This window comes from Eriocheir sinensis, chromosome 5, assembly GCF_024679095.1.
Source record: "Eriocheir sinensis breed Jianghai 21 chromosome 5, ASM2467909v1, whole genome shotgun sequence".
In the NCBI taxonomy this organism is placed as follows: domain Eukaryota; kingdom Metazoa; phylum Arthropoda; class Malacostraca; order Decapoda; family Varunidae; genus Eriocheir; species Eriocheir sinensis.
In genome coordinates this window covers 10,953,590-10,973,738 of record NC_066513.1, presented here as the reverse complement: position 1 = coordinate 10,973,738, position 20,149 = coordinate 10,953,590, and the positions used below count along the sequence as shown (strand labels likewise).

At 41.6% G+C, this 20,149-nt stretch overlaps 1 protein-coding gene across 1 annotated transcript in view; it reads right to left on the bottom strand.

Annotated features, from left to right (window-relative positions):
- Window positions 1–19,446, bottom strand: part of LOC126982961 (uncharacterized) — a 38,856-nt gene extending 19,410 nt beyond the window's left edge. The window contains exons 1-2 of the mRNA XM_050835309.1: window positions 19,377–19,446; window positions 18,372–18,523 (exon numbers count right to left, since the gene is read on the bottom strand). Of these exons, the coding sequence (XP_050691266.1) occupies window positions 18,372–18,523; window positions 19,377–19,446 (222 nt within the window). The remainder of the gene's footprint in view (window positions 1–18,371; window positions 18,524–19,376) is intronic.
- Window positions 19,447–20,149: the final 703 nt, after the last annotated feature.

The following is a 20,149-nucleotide window of genomic DNA, read 5'->3' as shown; positions in this document are numbered from 1 at the left end:
TCTCTCTCTCTCTCTCTCTCTCTCTCAAGTTTTTTCCTGAATCTCTTTTACCTTCTGCTAAATGTAAGATGCTATCTCTGTGAGTGACGATACAGAACTAAAGCTTCTTCCCCCTACCTTGGTTCTCTTCTCTCTCTTCCCTCTCGTCACCTGTTGTTCGTTACGCCGCTCGGAGTTGTTTTTCTTACCTGTCTTCCAACGATCCTCGCATACTAATTTTTCTTATTCCTTGGGTCATCCTTCCAAAACGCCCAAACTTGGCTGAGTCCTAGTTTCTGGTGTGTGTGTGTGTGTGTGTGTGTGTGTGTGTGTGTGTGTGTGTGTGTAACTCACCATGGTCTCACCACGAGATCCACTCGCGATCATCAGCTAGCTACATCCCCCCCCCCCTTTTTTTTTTACATCAAAAGATGCGGCTCAAGGGCAACAAAAGGAGTACAAAAAAGCACGCTTCTCGCCGCTCCCACAAAAGTAAAAAGTAAAGAGTAGCCAAAAGAGAGGTCAATTTCGAGTGGAGAGGTATTTTGATACACTCTTCTTCAAAGAGGTCAAGTCATAGGCAGGATGAAATGCAGACGAAGGAAGACTGTTCCAGAGTTTACCAGAGAAGGAGATGAAAGAATGGAGATGCTGGTTAACTCTTGCATAAGGGGTTTGGACAGTATAGGAATGAGCATGAGTAGAAAGCCGTGTGCAGCGGGGCGGCGGGAGGGGGGAGGCATGCTGTTGAGAAGTCAGCATGATAATATCGATAGGATATAGAAGACAGAAAGAGAGGCAACATGGCGGCGGAATTTATGAGGTAGAAGACTGTCAGTAAGAGGAGGAGAACTGATGTGACGAAGAGCCTTAGACTCCACTCTGTCCAGAAGAGCTGTGAGAGTGGAGCTCCCCCACACGTGAGATGCATACTCCATACGAGGGCGGACAAGGCCCCTATATATGGAAAGCATCTCTGTGGGATAGAAAAACTGACGGAGACGATACAGAACACCCAACCTCGATGAAGCTGATTTAGTAAGAAAAGAGATGTGAAGTTTCCAGTTGCGATTTTGAGCTAAGGATAGACCGAGGATATTTACTGTTGAAGAAGGTGACAACTGGGTGTTGTCGAAGAATAGGGGATAGGTGTTTGGAAGATTGTGTCGAGTTAATAGGTGGAGAAACTGGGTTTTTGAGGCACAAGGTTCCTTTTACCCCAATCGGAAATGATAGCAAGGTCTGAGGTTAAGCGTTCTCCAGCCTCCAGTCTGGAGTCTAGTAATTCCTGTTGAAAGGGTCTTCTGCTGAAAGAAGTTGAATAATGCAGAGCGTAGTCATCAGCATATGAGTGGATAGGACAATTTGTTATGGAAAGTAGATCATTGATGAATGACAGGAAGAGAGTGGGTGATAGGACAGAGCCCTGTGGAACACCACTGTTGATAGGTTTAGGGGAAGAACAGTGACCGTCTACCACAACAGAGATAAACGGTCGGAAAGGAAACTGAAGATAAAGGAACAGAGAGAGGGATAGAATCCGAAAGAGGGTAGTTTATTAAGCAAAGACTTGTGCCAGACTCTATCGAAAGCTTTCGATATGTCTAGCGCAACTGAGAAAGTTTCACCGAAACGGCTAAGAGAGTCGGTTAAGAGAGCAAGAAGATCGCCAGCAGAATGCCCCTTGCGGAACCCATACTGGCGATCAGACAGAAGGTCAGATTTTTTATTTTTTATATTTTTTATACAAGGAGACAGTTCAGAGGCGTTAAAAAAAAAAAGCCCGCTACATACTGTTCCTGAATAAAGGTCATAGGAGTGGCCAAAAAGAGAGGTCGATTTCGGGAGGAGAGGTGTAGGCAGGAGGAAATACAGATGAAGGAAGATTGCTCCAGAGTTTACCAGCGTGAGGGATGAAAGAGTGAAGATGCTGGTTGACTCTTGCATAAGGGGTTTGGACAGTATAGGGATGAGCATGAGTAGAAAGTCGTGTGCAGTGCGGCCGCTGGAGGGGGGGAGGCATGCAGTTAGTAAGTTCAGAGGAGCAGTCAGCATGAAAATATCGATAGAAGATAGAAAGAGAGGCAACATGGCGGCGGAATTTAAGAGGTAGAAGACTATCAGTATGAGGAGGAGAGCTGATGAGACGAAGAGCCTTTGACTTCACTCTGTCAAGGAGAGCTGTGTGAGTGGAGCACCCCCACATATGAGATGCATATTCCATACGAGGGCGAACAAGGCCCCTGTAAATGGATAGTTACTGTGCGGGGCAGAAGAACTGGCGGAGACGGTAGAGAACGCCCAGCCTCGAGGAAGCTGATTTAGTAAGAGAAGAGATATGAAGATGTGACAATATGAAGGAAGTTTAGTGTTGAAGAAGGTGATAGCTGAGTGTTGTCAAAGAATACGGGATAGTTGTTTGGAAGATTGTGTCGAGTGGATAGGTGAAGAAACTGTTTTTGAGGCGTTGAAGGACACCAGGTTCCTCTTGCCCCAATCGGAATTAATAGTAAGGTCTGAGGCTAAGCGTTATGTTGCCTCCAGCCTTGAATCGTTAAGTTCCTGTAGGGTGGGTCTTTTATTAAAAGAAATTGAGTAATGCAGAGTGGAGTCATCGGCGTAAGAATGGATAGGACAATTCGTTTTGGAAAGAAGATCATCAATAAACAACAGAAAGAGAGTGGGAGATAGGACAGAACCCTGTGGAACGCCACTGTTAATAGATTTAAGGGAAGAACAGTGACCGTCTACCACAGCAGAAATAGAACGGTCAGAAAGGAAACTGGAGATAAAGGTACAGAGAGAAGGATAGAAACCGTAGGAGGGTAGTTTGGAAAGCAAAGATTTGTGCCAGACCCTATCAAAAGCTTTTGATATGTCCAGCGCAATAGCAAAAGTTTCACCGAAACGGTGGATAGGTGCTTTTGAATCTTCCTGTTAAGAATTGATTCAAAAGCTTTAGATAGGCAGGAAAGTAAAGCTATAGGGCGGTAGTTTGAAGGATTGGATCGGTCACCCTTAATAGGCACAGGCTGTATGAAGGCATACTTCCAACAGGAAGGAAAGGTAGATGTTGACAGGCAGAGGCGAAAGAGTTTGACCAGGCAGGGTGTCAGCACGGAGGCAGTTTTTAAGTACAATAGGAGGCACTCCATCAGGTCCATAAGCCTTCTGAGAGTTGAAGCCAGAGAGGGCATAGAAAACATCACTCTTAAGAATCTTAATAACAGGCATAAAGGAGTCAGAGGGGGGATGAGCAGGAGAAGATGCCCAGAATCGTCCAGAGTGGAGTTGTTAGAGAAAGTTTGAGCGAAGAGTTAAACCTTAGAGATAGATGAGATGGCGGTGCTGTCGTCAGGGTTAAGGAGAGGATGGAAAGATGAAGATGGAGATGGAGGATATATTTTTGGCTAGGTGTCAGAAGTCACGGTAAGAATTAGAAAAAGCAAGGTTTTGACATTTTATATTTATGAAAGATGATTTGGCAAGTCGAAGAATAGATTTGGCACGATTCCGGGCTGAAATATAAAGATCATCCCTGTATTAGTATGAAGCTCACAAGGGACGGATCTCCGTGCCGGCTGAAACTTCACATCTCTACACATCCGTGAGGCAGGACACAACCCATGAGTTTTACTTACCAGGTACCCAGTCACTGTTAAGGGGGCTGTGAGCACATATTAAAGGAGACAACTCATCCGTCTCCACTCTGCCCGGGAAACGAACCCAGGATCTCTCGATTGTGGCGAGTGCTCTAACTGTTGCACCATACGATGCTCAAACTATTTCACTGTGGTGGTGGTGGTGGTGGTGTGTGTGTGTGTGTGTGTGTGCGTTTTCCTTTTGTGCACCTTGATCCTTTATGTGCATCTGTCTGGCGGGTGTAACTTTAATCTCCTAAAGATCTTTCTTTCTTTTTTTGCATAGCTAGTAGAAGTCAAGCACAGCTACAGGATCATGGAGTTTTTTTGCAGACATCAATATAAACGTTTTTTTTTTTTTCTCTCACCAAACTCAAAGGAGCTAAAGTAAAAAAAAAAAATATATATATATATATATATATATATATATATATATATATAGATATATATAAATATATATATATATATATATATATATATATAAAGAAATTGTCACGATAATGTGAAATTCTGCATGCCACTGCACATTGTCACAAATAAAAGAGAGCCAGATGAATATAACTCAGTCAAGCCTCGTTGTGCTGAAATGTTCGGTGTAGTCCATGCTGCCCATCGTTTAAGTAGTGATGGTAGTACATCTAATACTATTTATGTGAGGTTCATTACACCGGCAAGTTTTCTTTATGGTCTGTTTTAGTCGACAGAACGTTAGGCTTCATAAATAATATGTAATACTTAACTTATACATTATTCAAAACGTTACCGGCGGCGTTAGTGACGCAGAAGACTTAAATTTATTGTCTGTCTTCATATATTGCTTGTGATATATAATTCTTTGTTTAAAGTTGTTAAAGTTAGATTTAAATGATGCGCATTCGCACACCATGTGGGTAGCTTTCATCCACTCGACTCTCCAGAAGGTAACACTTAAAACTATACCAACGTTTCTAAATTTATGAAAAAAAGTAGCATCTAAACTTATGTGAGGAGTTTCAAATAGAAAATAAAACGTATGTTATTGTGAAGGCTCTAGTGTCAATTAGTAAGCTAGCCCCTACCTCACCAGTAGTGACCGACTAGTAACGGCCTAATCAGCTAACTATGCGTTCATATTCCAGGGACACACACACACACACACACACACACAGACACACACTCACATACACACAATTCACTGTTGTCAGCGGGCTCCATGTTAAATTCACTACACACGGACTTTTTTTTAACCCCGGAACAGGACTACGATCGTGCGCTAGAATTTAAAAAAAGAAATGTTTTACTTCTAGAAACTTTTCCCGTTAGATTTGCTTACGTCACTGCTCAAAACACATGCATTTTTGCTAATATTGCAATGTGTAAAAGTATTTTCACTAATCAGAATATTATTCAACATATATGCACATTTTACCTATTCTTTTCTGCCTAATATATATATATATATATATATATATATATATATATATATATATATATATATATATATATATATATATATATATATATATATATATATATATATATATATATATATATATATATATTCAACCGTAATTATACAACAGCATAGTATTATGAAGAAAACAAAGTAATGTTTAATGATCAGTTGGAAGAACAGCAATTAATGATCAGGAATCAAACATTTGAAAATGTAGAGGGATTTAGATTTTTTTTTACAACAAAGGAGCCGGCTCAAGGGCAACAAAAAGTGTAAAAAAAAAAAAAAAAAGGCCCCCTACTTGCCGCTCCCAACAACAGAAAATAGTAGAGTGGCCAAAAGAGAGGTCAATTTCGGGTGAAGAGGTGTCTTGATACACTCTTCTTGAAAAAGGACAAGTCATAGGCAGGAGGAAATACAGACGAAGGAAGGCTGTTCCAGAGTTTACCAGTGTAAGGGGTGAAGGAGTGAAGATGTGGGTTAACTCTTGCATAAGGGATTTGGATAGTTTAGGGATGAGCAAGAGTAGAGAGTTGTGTGCAGCGGGGCCGCGGGAAGGGGTAGGCATGCAGTTAGCAAGTTCAGAAGAGCAGTCAGCGTGAAAAATCAATAGAAGATACGAAGAGAGACAACATGGCTGCGAAAGTTAAAGAGGTAGAAGATTATCAGTAAAAGGAGGAGAGCTGATGAGACGAAGAGCCTTAGACTCCACTCTGTCCAAGGGAGCTGTGTGAGTGGAGCCCCCCCCACACGTGAGATGCATACTTTATACGAGGGCGGACAAGGCCCCTGTAAATGGACAGCAACTGTACAGGGGAGAAGAACTGGCGGAGACGATACAGAACGCCCAACCTCGAGGAAGCTGATTTAGTGAGAGAGGAGATGTGAAGTTTTCAGTTGAGATTTGGAGCTAAGGATAGACCGATGATATTTAATGTTGAAGAAGGTGACAGCTGAGTCTTATCGAGGAATAGGGGATAGGTGTTTGGAAGATTATGTCGAGTAGATAGGTGGAGAAATTAAGTTTTTGAGGCATTAAAGGACACAAGGTTCCTTTTATCCCAACCGGAAATAATAGCAAGGTCTGAGGTTAAGCGCTCTGCACCCTCCAGCATTGAATCATGTAGTTGAATAATGCAGAGTGGAGTCGTCAGGGTATGAGTGGATAGGACAGTTTGTTATGGAAAGAAGATCATTGTTTCCTCCTACTATCTCTATCCTAAATTTAAATCCAAAGCTGGATGTTGCGCCTACGTGCGCAACAACATCACTTGCTCTCGTGCCCACGACCTTGATGCTTCTGAATTTTCCACCATCTGGCTTAGACTTCATTGTCATTCTATTACTAAATACATCTGTGCTGCTTATCTCTCATCTAACTCTACCAACTATGTAAAATTCTTTGGCTATTTGAATTCTAAAGTGGAGCACATCTTGACTCCTTAGCTGAAATCTCCATCCTGGGAGATTTCAATGTTCACCACTTGCTTTGGCTTTCATCCTCTTTCACTGGCCAGCCTGGTGAACAAGCCTACAACTTTACTCTCCTCAACGACCTAGGGCAGTTGGTTCAGCACCCTACACGTATTCCCGACCGTCTTGGAGAAAGGCCCAACATACTAGACCTTTTCCTTACCTCTAATCCTTCTGCTTACTCTGTCAAACTGTTCTCTCCGTTGGGGTGCTCCGATCATAACCTTATTTCTGTTTCCTGTCCTATAGCTCCTGTACATCCTCTGGACCCACCGAAGAGGCGATGCTTCTGGCATATTGCTTTTAGCTCGATGGGACGACCTGAGGATGTACTTTTCCGATTTCCCGTGGAATGATTACCGCTTCCAGGAGAGAGACCCCTCTGTATGTGCCCAGCGCATCTCAGAGGTGATTGTCTCTGGAATGGAGGCATAATTTCCACGTTCTTTCTCTACTCCTCATGCTAAAAAGCCTTGGTTTAATCATGCTTGTTCTCGTGTTATTAAAGATAGAGAGGCAGCTTACAAAAGGTTCCAGAGCCTTCGAACTCCCGCTAACTATGACCTTTACATTTCAGCCCGGAATCGTGCCAAATCTATTATCCGACTTACCAAAACTTCTTTTATCAATAGAAAATGTCAACACCTTGCTTCTTCTAATTCTTCCCGTGACTTCTGGTATCTAGCCAAAAATATCTCCTCCAATTTCACTTCTTCCTCTTTCCCTCCTCTCCTTAGCCCTGACGGCAGCACTGCCGTCTCATCTGTCTCTAAGGCTGAACTCTTTGCTCAAACTTTCTGTAAGAACTCCACCCTGGACGATTCTGGGCATATTCCTCCTACTCATCCCCCCTTTGACTTCTTTATGCCTGTTATTGAGATTCTTCCTAATGATGTTTTCTATGCCCTCTCTGGCCTCAACTCTCAGAAGGCTTATGGACCTGATGGAGTGCCTCCTATTGTCCTTAAAACTGTGCTTCCGTGTTGACTAACTGCCTGGTCAAACTCTTTCGTCTCTGCCTCTCAACATTTACCTTTCCTTCCTGCTGGAAGTATGCCTTTGTACAGCCTGTGCCTAAGAAGGGTGACCGTTCCAATCCCTCAAACTACCGCCCTATAGCTTTACTTTCCTGTCTATCTAAAGCTTTTGAATCAGTCCTTAACCGGAAGATTCAAAAGCACCTTTCCTCTTCTAACCTTCTATCTGATCGCCAGTATGGGTTCCGCAAGGGGCGTTCTACTGGCGATCTTCTTGCTCTCTTAACTGATTCTTGGTCATCCTCTCTTAGCCGTTTCGGTGAAACTTTCTCTGTTGCGCCTTCTACAGAGTCTGGCACAAGTCTTTGCTTTCTAAACTGCCCTTATTCTAATTCTATCCCTCTCTCTGTTCCTTTATCTCCAGTTTCCTTTCCGGCCGTTCTATCTCTGCGGTGGTAGACGGTCACTGTTCTCCCCCTAAACCTATCAACAGTGGTGTTCCACAGGGCTCTGTCCTATCACCCACTCTCTTCCTGTTATTAGTCAATGATCTTCTTTCCATAACAAACTGTCCTGTCCACTCATACGTCGACCACTCCACTCTGCATTATTCAACTTCTTTCAATAGAAGACCATCACAACAGGAAGTACACGACTCCAGACTGGAGGCTGCAGAATGCTTAACCTCAGACCTTGCTATCATTTCCGATTGGGGCAGAAGGAACCTTGTATCCTTCAATGCCTCAAAACGCAATTTATCCACCTATCAACTCGACACAATCTACCAAACACCTATCCCCTATTCTTTGACAACACTCTGCTATCACCATCTTCAACACTAAACATCCTCGGTCTATCCTTAACTTAAAATCTCAACTGGAAACTTCACATCTCCTCTCTCGCTAAATCAGCTTCCTCGAGGTTGGGCGTTCTGTATCGTCTCAGCCAGTTCTTCTCCCCCGCGCAGTTGCTATCCATATACAGGGGCCTTGTCCACCATCGTATGTAGTATGCATCTCACGTGTATGGGGGCTCCACTCACACAGCTCTTCTGGAGAGAAAGGAGTCTTAGGGTCTTCGTCTCACCAGCTCTCCTCCTCCTACTAATCGTCTTCTACCTCTTAAATTCCGTCGCGATGTTACCTCCTTTTCTATCTTCTATCGATATTTACACGCTGACTTATCTTCTGAACTTGCTAACTGCATGCCTCCCCCCCTCCCGCGGCCCCGCTACACACGACTTTCTACTCATGCTCATCCCTATACTGTCCAAACCACTTATGCAAGAGTTAACCAGCATCTTCACTCTTTCATCCCTCACGCTGGTAAACTCTGGAACAATCTGCCTTCATCTGTATTTCCTCCTGCCTACGACTTGAACTCTTTCAAGAGAAGGGTATCAGGACACCTCTCCTCCCAAAATTGACCTCTCTTTCGGCCACCTCTTTTGATTATTTATTTTAGGAGCAGCGAGCAGCGGGCTTTTTTATTATTGTTTCCTTTTGTGTGTGCCCTTGAGCTGTCTCCTTTGTTTAAAAAAAAAAATAATAATAAAAAAAAAAAACAGGAAGAGTGGGTGATAGGACAGAGCCCTGTGGAACACCACTGTTGATAGGTTTAGGGGAAGAACAGTGACCGTCTACCACTGCAGAGATAGAACGGCCGGAAAGGAAGCTGAAGATAAAGAAACAGAGAGAGGGATAGAAACCGTAAGAGGGCAGTTTATAAAGCAAAGACTTGTGCCAGACTCTATCGAATGCTTTCGATATGTCTAGCGCAACTGCGAAAGTTTCACCGAAATGGCTAACAGAGTATGACCAAGAGTCAGTTAAAAGAGATCAAGAAGATCGCCAATAGAACGCCCCTTGCGGAACCCATACTGGCGATCAGATAGTAGAGCAGAAGTGGAAAGGTGCTTTTGAATCTTCCGGTTAAGGATTGATTCAAAATCTTTAGATAGACAGGAAAGTAAAGGAATAGGACGGTAGTTTGAAGGACTGGAACGGTCACCCTTCTTAGGTACAGGCTGCACGAAGGCGTACTTCCAGCAGGAAGGAATGATAGATGTTGACAGGCAGAGGCGAAAGAGTTTGACCAGGCAGGGTGTCAGCACGGAGGCACAGTTTTTAAGGACAATAGGAGGCACTCCATCAAATCCATAAGCCTTCTGAGAGTTGAGGCCAGAGAGGGCATAGAAAACATTATTCCGAAGAATCTTAATGACAGGCAGAAAGGACTCAGAGGGGGGATGAGTAAGGGGAATATGCCCAGATTCGTCCAGAGTGGAGTCGTTACAGAAGGTTTGAGAGAAGAGTTCAGCCTTAGAGATAGATGAGACGGCGGTGTTGCCGTCAGGGTTAAGGAGAGGAGGGAAAGGTGAAGAAGTGAAATTGGAGGAGATATTTTTGGCTAAGTACCAGAAGTCACGGGAAGAATTAGAAAAAGCACGGTTTTGACATTTTCTATTTATGAAAGAGTTTTTGGTAAGTCGAAGAATAGATTTGGTACGATTCCGGGCAGAAATATATAGGTCATGGTTAGCAGGAGTGCGAAGGCTCTGGTACCTTTTGTGAGCTGCCTCTCTATCTTTGATAGCACGAGAACAAGCGTGATTAATCCAAGGATTTTTAGCATGATGAATAGAGAAAGTACGTGGAATGTATGCCTCCATTCCAGGGACAGTCACCTAGTCATGTATCGGATATCCGCATTCGCATCCGCATATTTGGAACATCCGCATATTTTTTTTTACATCTGCATCCACATCCACATCCGCAGTTCTGATAAATGAAACATCTGCATCCGCTTCCGCATCCGCATTTGTGATGAAGTAAATATCAGCATCCGCATCCGCACCACACACAAACAGTATGTGTCGGATATGTTTTATATATTACAGAGCTACAGACTCAGAATGCAGACTACAGAGTACAGAGCTTGTGAAGTTGAAGAAAATTAATTAATGCATGTTTACTTATTTATCCACGAAAATTACACCTTGTATTCATTTTCTTTAAAATTTGCACGATCTAATGTGTCAAGAGTTTTGCGGAGGGGCAGAAGAAGGGAAATAATTTTACATAGTGACTATGTGGTATGCATGTATCATGTATATTTGTAAAAGTATGTATGCATGTACTGTGTAATAGTACGGTATGACTATATGTAATATTGCGTAAGTATGAAGGGAAGCAGCCTGGCTGGCAAGGAGAGAGAGAGAGAGAGAGAGAGAGAGAGAGAGAGAGAGAGAGAGAGAGAGAGAGAGAGAGATTGTGTGTGTGACTGTGTGTCGTGTGACGGTGTGTGTGTACGTATTTGTTATGTAAATAATATATACATGCATTATGCACGTCTGTGTAATAAGTATGTAGACCCTACTCCCTCTTAAAGTTCACAGGAGAGATTTCAGTGCTTCGTCACTAACTATAAATTGTGAAATTATACAAAAATAAGACTGAAAATTTTGAACTGGCAGCACAAAGCACTTCTTATTGGGTTCTGGACAAAAGTTTGTATAGAAAAACTTCGTATGGCAGTAATTCGTAGGATAAAGTTCATTTGCCTAAAGTACGTCAGGATAAAGTACGTAAGGTATAAAGTTTGTCATGTCAAAAGTTCGTAATGGCAAAAAAATCGTTACGGAAAAAAAATCGTAAGTTTAAATGTTCGTCGTGCAAATGTTCGTTAGAAAAATGTTCGTACGCGTAAAAGTTCGTATGGAAAAAGTTCGTATGCAAATGTTCGTACGAAACTGTTCGTAGGCAAATATTCGTCAGAGATAAAGTTCGTATGGTATTGAAAAAACTTCGTATGGCAATAATTCGTAGGATAAAGTTCATTTGATTCTAGGACCAAAGTACGCAGGTCGTATGGATAAAGTTCGTACGCAATTGTTCGTTAGCAAATGTTAGTAGTGGATAAAGTTCATTTGAAAAAAAAGTACGTACGCAAAAGTTCGTACGCTAAAGTTCGTAAGCAGATGTTCGTATGGTATAAAGCACGTATGTAAAATATTCGTCACGACAAAAGTTCGTCGGGACAGAAGTTCGTATAAAAAAAAAATCGTATGGAAAAATTTCGTATGAAATTGTTCGTAAGCAAAAAGCTCGTAAGCAAATGTTCGTCAGGGATAAAGTTCGTCTGATAAAAATGCGTAAGTAAGAGTTCGTACGCTAAAATTCGTATACAGATATTCGTATGGTATAAAGTACGTATGTAAAATATTCGTAATGACAAAATTTCGTCGGGACAAAAGTTCATATAGGAAAAGTTCGTATAGAAAAACAATCATATGCAATTATACGTACGCAAATGTTCGTCGGGATAAAATTCTTCTTGGTAAAGTAGTACGTACCTAAAAGTTCGTAAGCATGTTTGTATGGTAATAAGTCGCTATGGAAAGTTGCTACACGAAGTTTTTCTATACGAACTTTTGTCCGAAACCCATGAGAAATGGGGGGGTGTGGCTGAGAGCCGACCCTGCTGACAACCACCATCACCACCACCACCACCTACGCCCGCTTCGCCTTCGCCACCGACGATCAATATTATAACCTTGCTTTCTGCCGCCGCCGCCTTCCCGTTAACGCAAAATGATATACATTGAGCACACAGACATGATGAGCCATTGCCTCCAGGAATTATTTCAAAATAAAGATCTTGTCGCCTAGTACGTTAAAAAGTTTCTTACTGGAGGACACACACACACACACACACGCACGCACACACACACACACACACACACACACACACACACACACACACACACACACACACACACACACACACACACACACACACACACACACACACACACACACACACACACACACACACACACACACACACACACACACATATATATATATATATATATATATATATATATATATATATATATATATATATATATATATATATATATATATATTTTTTTATTTATTTTATTTTATTTTATTTTTTTTTTTTTAACGTCGTGGCCTATTGCGCCGGTAGGCTTCTTCCCGGTGGATCCTGATGGTCGGTCCAAGGCTTCGTCCCGGTGGGTCCTGATGGTCGGCCCAGCCCGTTCTGGCGCAGGCGAGTGTTTATAGTGGCGCCATCTTGCATTGGCTCATGCTGCCCTCCCGGAGCTCATCTTTAATCCTAGAATCTAGAGTCCGGGTTGATAGGTGGTCTTCTGGACAGCATGTGGGTAGTTTTAAGCCACTCGGCGGCGGCTGAAAAATCCCAGCTTGGTGGCACCGGTTGGGGATTGAACTCGCGTCCTCCTGAACGCGGGGCCGTCTTGCTATCCGTTCAGCCACCGCCTACCCTAATATATATATATATATATATATATATATATATATATATATATATATATATATATATATATATATATATATATATATATATATATATATCCTATATATTAACCGCCTATTGCCAAAATTTAATTATCATCTAGTTAATTATACATAGGAAGAACAGACACCAGAAGACCTATCGGTCTATTTCGAGGGTGTCTGTTTACTACCGCTACTACTAGTAATCTACGTGTGGTAGGGCAGGATAGAATAGATGAAGGCTCCTCCCCACCCACCTCTCCATCCGGCAACGTGTCGGCAGGAAATATTTAGAAGAGAACACCATGTGCCTTTAAGGAAGAAAGGGACATGGAAATTTTACAGTAAAGAGATAAATAAGAGGAAACCTAAGCTCTGGGGGAAAACAACATGTCCTCAGGTTGCAGTCGCGTTGCAGTGCACCCGAAACATACGAAAAAGGGTCAGTAAACAGTGTATGTAGTTGATTCTTAAAGACATTATAAAAGCTAGTATTTAATTGGACTCTTCACGATGGGGTGAGATGTAGTTTCAGGGGTTACAGGTAAAGGCTTGATCCTCGTTTACCTTCGGTACGGGCGTACGCTCCAGTATCCTGTTAACCTTACTGTTCCCACATCTCACTCATCAGATGTATGTTGCGTACATTAAGTTTTTTTCTCTTTATTCTATTGTTAACTTACGCTACTTGTAATCTAAGCTGTGGGGGAAAATAACTTGTCTGCAGGTTGTACCCATGCTGCAGTGTTCCTGAAAAATACGGAAAAGGGGTCAGTAAAATTTTATATTCCTGAAGTACTTATCCAATGAAGACTTGAAGCTATTAATATTCTGTGCGCTAATTAATGACGGTGGGAGTCTATTCCAGTGATCGACGACACTATTATTGAAATAACTTCTGCGCGCCAATGTGTTAAATCGGTTGCCCTTTAGTTAACTTCATACCGTTGCTGCGTGTTATTGTATTGGTGTCTCTCTGAAATAGACTATCTGGGTTAATGTTTTGGAATCTATTTAGGATTTTGAACACCTCAATTAAGTCCCCTCTTAAACTTCGCTTTTTTTAAGGAAAACATGTCTAAACGCTTTAAGTGCTCATCATGTCAAGTTACGGAGCTGGAATTTGTTTGGTTGCTCGTCGCTGTATCCTTTCTAGCAAAACTTGATCTTTGATATAATTCGGTGACCAGAACTGAACGGCGTATTCTAGGTGTGATCTCACAAATGCTGAATATAATCTCTTCATAAGTTCAGGTGATTTATAATCAAAGTTTCTGGAGATTATCCTAACATCATATTGGCTTTTTTACTCGCCGCAGAACATTGATCACTCATTTTAAGAGTGTTACTTATAATGACAGCAAGATCTTTTTCTTGTTTTACTTCCCTGAGCTCATGTCTTTGAATATGATATTTAAAATTAGGATTCTTTTCACCTATTTGCATTACTTTACATTTATCTACGTTGAAACACATTTACCTTATTTCGCTCCAGTCGGCAAGTCTTATTAAGTCTTATTGAATAGTCTCGCAATTTTTCTTTTTCGTTACCGTACCTCCTAATTTAGTGTCGTCGGCGAATGTGGCTACTTTTGATAAGATATCAATCTCTAAATCGTTCACGCAAATTATGAATAGTGTTGGCCCCAGGACCGAACCTTGGGGCACGCCACTGGTTACAGGTTGCCAATCGGCTGCTTCACCATTAAATGGGGGATGTAAAATCTCAAATCCCATGTTAAATTCCTTATGTTCTAAGTGTATCTCCTCCCTTATTTATGGGCCGACTTATTTAATTTAAAAAGCATTTTAATCAAGAAGGATAGTAAATGAAAGGCTACTCTCTTTTGATTTTATACAATAGAAAAAAATATTTTTTTTAAAGTTCGATGAAATAATACAATTTTTTTGACATATAAATTATTTCTCAAAAATTAAAATCAACTTCAAACAATAGTTTCGAGAGTAGCCTTTATTCCTTACACATACTTTCATAAGCTGCAGTGGAAGACATGTCTATAACAAAAAGTGCAAAGGAGGAGATATATTTTAAAGTGCAAAATCATGGTTTTGAAATATCAAGCGATGAAGTTTAAATATTATTTGGACTTTACCTATTCCACCTAAGGACTTGATATCCACAGGATATATACATCAGGATATGGAGAAAAAAGCAGACATGGTTTCCCTTGCTTAATTTCATTGACTGTGTAAACAGGCTGCTTTGTTTACCCAAGGTTACGTCATTTTTACAGGTCATAAATCCATGTACTCGAATTTTTCCATATTTCGCCATATTTCAAAGTAAAAACCAGTGTTCTACTGTGTAAAATCAATAAAATATAATGAAAAGAGACATTTGAGGCGGATACATATTTTGTTGGATTTATGAAAAAAAAATAGTTATGGATAAATATAAAAATATAATAGTGAGTGCTAAAATTTTCCATTTTTTTAGCCAGTAATGAGAGAAACCCTAAGAATTTCATGACAGACCAAGGAAAGAAAAATCCTATAATTAAAAAGGGGAGAAAACATGGATTGTAGCCCGTAGCACCGCAAGGAAACTCATTGCAGCTCATTGCATACCACTGTATAATTTTTTTTTTTAATCAGATTCATTCATATACCAAAAGAAAGATAAAAAAATCACAGAATTTTATAAGCCAAAAATAACAAGAATGATTTTTCTTTTCAGGCCGACCAATTACAACCCCACCTTAAAGGTGGCGTCACACTGGACCAAATCTGGCGAGCACGAGCTTTTGCTGGCAGCTTTTGCTGGAGGGATGGCTTGCTCCCGAGCTTTTGCTCCTGCGTTTAGCTCGCCGCTTGGACGGGGAGCAGCTCGGCGAGCCGCAAGCAGGCAGTCAAATGAGCTCTTTGGTGCACCGATATGTGAATAATATATATTACCTAGTGTATTGAATCCGTATACCCATGATATTAGAAAACTTATTCACATACTCCTTTTATGTTTGACGGTGTTTGTAATATTTTATAATGTTGAGAAAAGTAGTGTTGGATTTTATTTTTATTTCCAAGACCAAGACCAAGACCGCCCAGGCCAGCTGATATAAACATTCGCCATGGCCACCTCTCCTCGTTCAATAGTTCACTTGTCCTCCTTCATTGTACACTCTTTGATAGCAAGAGTCAGGGACCATCCCGAGTTATGGGACCACAGCCATCCATATTTCTGTATGTCTACGCTGAAGAAAGTTATGATGTTATGATGTTGTACACATCATGGGTCTCCCTCCCTTCTCTTCAGCCATGACCGAACCCAGACTCGTCTTTTCTTCTTCTGAGCTCGTTGAATAACGGCAAGTAATGCCGTCACAGCTGCACACTTAGCCGTAATGCGAAGCGTAGGTGTAGTAGGCGCCATGGTTGAGGCTTTGTTTACAATGTTGCTCGCCGCTCGCCCCTCGTCGCTCGTCAGTGTGACGACAACAGTGACTTGCTCGCGAGCAAAAGCTGCCACCAAGAGCTCGTGCTCGCCAGATTTGGGTCCAGTGTGACGCCAGCTTAAGTACTACACGCTCTTCTCTGCCTGTGAGCCAGTCATGAATCCACGCAAACAGATGGTCACTAATACCGTGGGAACGCAATTTTGAAATAAGCCTAACGTGGGGAACTTTATGAAACGCTTTCTGAAAGTCTAGGTAAATTACGTCATATGGGACTCGAGCATCCCAACTTGAGTAAACCGTTGAAAAAAGTTAATATATTGGTAAGGCAAGATCGATTACTACGAAATCCGTGCTGATTATCTGTTATCAAATCATTTGTTTCGCGGAAAGTGATCACTTTATCCCTGATTATTTTTTTTCGAATAGTTTACTTAGATAGGGCGATAATTACTGGCTTATTTTTTTTCTCTTTTTTTTTTCAAAGATCGGGGTAACATTGGCTTTTTTCCACTCGAGGCACACTTGCCTGTGCTAATGACTTGTTAAACATTAACGTTATAGGTAATTTTAGCTTTTGACTACATAATCTTAACACGCGAGGAGATAGATTGTGGGGGCCCGGAGATTTATGTGGATCTATTTTTTGCAGGTACGTACGCACTTCACTGATATCAATTTCGGTCAACGCAAGCTTATGTTCTTCAGGGCCTTGAAAAATAGTCCTCGGAGCTGGAAAAGATGTCATTTTTTTTGTGAATACGCTACTAAAGGTTGAATTTAGGACCGACGCCATGCCTTTATCATCACTAATCGTGTCACCATTTACAAATAGTGGGCCGATGTTATTTTTAACAGTTTTTTTTTTATGTAACTGAAAAATAACCTGGGAATTTTCTTAGCATCAAGTGATATTTTCATCTCATATTCGCGTTTCTGTTTTCTAATTTTCTTTCGCACTCTCTCTTGATAGTGATATAATTAGTATGATCCTGTGAATTGTGTGACAGTTTATATTTCTTATACAGTTTTCTTTTTTCAACGATGATTTTCTGCAGGAAATTAATCATCCACAACGGTTTTTGGTCTTCTGTCCTTCGTGCCTTAAGTGGGATGAATTTATTTACGCTCGCTGTGATTTGTGCAGTAAAACGATTATACATTTCTTGAACGCTGACGTTATTGAACAAATGATTCCGATTTACTGATGCCAATTCTCTTCTTAGGTCCGTAAAATTCGCTTTACTATAGTTAGGTATTAAGAGTGAGTTTTCGCGTGATTTTGTTTCAATATTTAAAACACATCCGATTATGTTGAGGTCGCTGCTTGCAAATGGCTCGCCGGCCTCACAGGCAGTTATGAGGTGGCTGTCGATCGTGAAGACTAAATCAAGAATGTTATTTCGTGGTAAATGTTTGAAAAAGAAATGTGTCTTGCGCAAAGTTTATTAATCTAGATCCTTCTTTGTCGCCAGAGTGTAGACCAGTTAACGGAGCGATTATTGAAGTCATCGCATATTATTACATTTCTGTTTCTGATAACTTTATTTATCTCTGCGTAGAGATTTCCGTAAATGTTTTCATTTGATTTAGGAGGTCGGTAAATTACGCCCAGAACATACTTTTCATTATTGATCGTCGCTTGTACATACAATGAATCATAAGCCTCTGTCTCGGTTGTGTTAAGCTGAATAACTTCTAAATTACTTTTCGCATATATTGTTACACCTCCACCTTTTTTTATGTTGACGACACTTAGCAAACGCATTGTAACCATTAATAGCTACTTCACTTACCTGATGATTTTCACGCGTATTCAGCCATATTTCCGTGATCAAAATGAATGCGGTTTTTTCAGCAATTGCATGTATTATCAAGTGGCTACGCTTTTGCATAATGCTACGGGCATTTACATAGAATATGTTTAATTTATTCCCCGAGTGTGCGCCATATATCAACTGTCGTTTCACTGGAATAGTGCGTCAGACCTAACTATCAACAACTACCTCAACTTCATTAACCACATGTGTGGCTGTTGACCTGATCGCTTCCTCAGTGTCCCCCTTCTTCGGGTTTGGTGACCTGACGTTCTCCGCAGCACTACACATCTGTACTCCACTCCTCACCTGTGACCTGATATTCCTACCTCCATGGACCTCACCTTCTGGGTGTGGTTTCCTCCCAGTCAAGTCGGAAGCTTCCAAATCACGTTGCCGCTGCACCTGACTCAACTCTTTCAAAACTTCCTCATCTAACACTTTGCCCAGCCTTGCCTTGCCTACACAATTTAGGTGAAGTCCATCGTTAGCATACAAGCTCCTGTCATGAATAAAGTTATCCCAGACGTCCACAAACATGACTCCCTCACGACTACACAAATCCCTGACACGTTCGTTAATACCCAACATTCTACTGAGAATGAGGGAACTAACATCGTGCCTAGGGAGCAAACCACACACAACTGAACGCCTCCTGCTGTCCCTCAGCTTCTCGACAAACTTCCTATATTTGTCTACAATCTCCTCTGACCTACCTTTCACTACATTGTTTGTTCCGACCAGGTAAACAAACCCCGTCTCCCCTGACGTAGTGACGACTAAGTCGTCAACTTTCTCAGCTACATGCTCGATTTTACCCCCAGGGAAGACTACATGCCTACGCCTCGCTCCCTTCCTACAAAACTCCTTGTTCTGCTATCTAACTAAACTATCCCCAACGAAAACCATGCTAGGAGCGTTTTCAACTTGGTCTCCTAACACCTGGAACCTGTTCCTCGTCACGACATCCTCGTAACTGACATCTACCTCTTTAGCCTTACTCCCTTTTCTAACCGGCTGGAAGGAATCTAAGGTATTTACCTTCTTCTCTACCTCACCTACTCTATCTTCCAGCCTCTCTACCTTTTCAACAACCTTGAACTCACTCTCCCCGACACTACCTACAACTAATCCTAACACACTCTCCAGAAACTGTAACTTGCCATTTAACGCTTCTAACTTAACACTTACCTTGTGTTCAGTTTCACAGAAGAAACATGCAGTGTATTCACCGTTATCCTTGTTGATGAAGTCCTTCGTGAACTCCCTCCTGCAAGTAATACACGGGTATCTCGTTGCATTTGGCATGGTGACCTGACTGCTGGAAGCTCGGGAGAGACACGTCCTCACTCCTGAGCTGACGGCAGCTGAATTTAGTTATCATGCCCTATCGCAAACTCTCTCTTGCGGATGAATTGTCTTTCGGTCCATTAACAGTTCGTGGCCTGATAGTCATACGGTAAACCTTTGCCAGTTATATCAGTCAGCTGTGCTCAGTCCTCAATGATCAGCCCATAGTGTGGGGTATAGCCTGCGTCACCGTCCACCAGCTGATGTTGATGGTCCAAAGGATGCTTACTCTGAACCTGCATTTTTTTGTGCTATCCCCATCCCCCCAAAATTAAGAGAGAAAACGAAAACTGGCTAAAGATAGACTGATCCAAATTACGATACGATTTATTCCATAGATGATTGGACTACATCTTCCTGCTACTTTCCTGCAGCAAGACAAAACTCAATTAAAGAAAATAAAATATATATAATGGCAGCTATTTGGCTGCAGCCAAACAAGAATAATCTTCCTGACGAAAAAAAGAAAAACAGGTCTACATGTCCGCACTAAATAATCATAAACCCATAAAAGTACAAGATTCTTTGCCTGCAGCAAACAGCCTGCCAGAGGTGCGAGGTGATCACTTAGCTGTTTCCACTGAGGCTTCCGGCGCCTTGGTACCGCCCCGGCCTGCACCTCTGCCACCTCCATTAGCCAGTGTTCTTCCTCGGCCTGGATTCGTTGGATCAGGCTGAAGACATTGGCATGGACATCAGCTCTTCCTGCAAACCTCCGGTGCAACCCCTCAATGCTG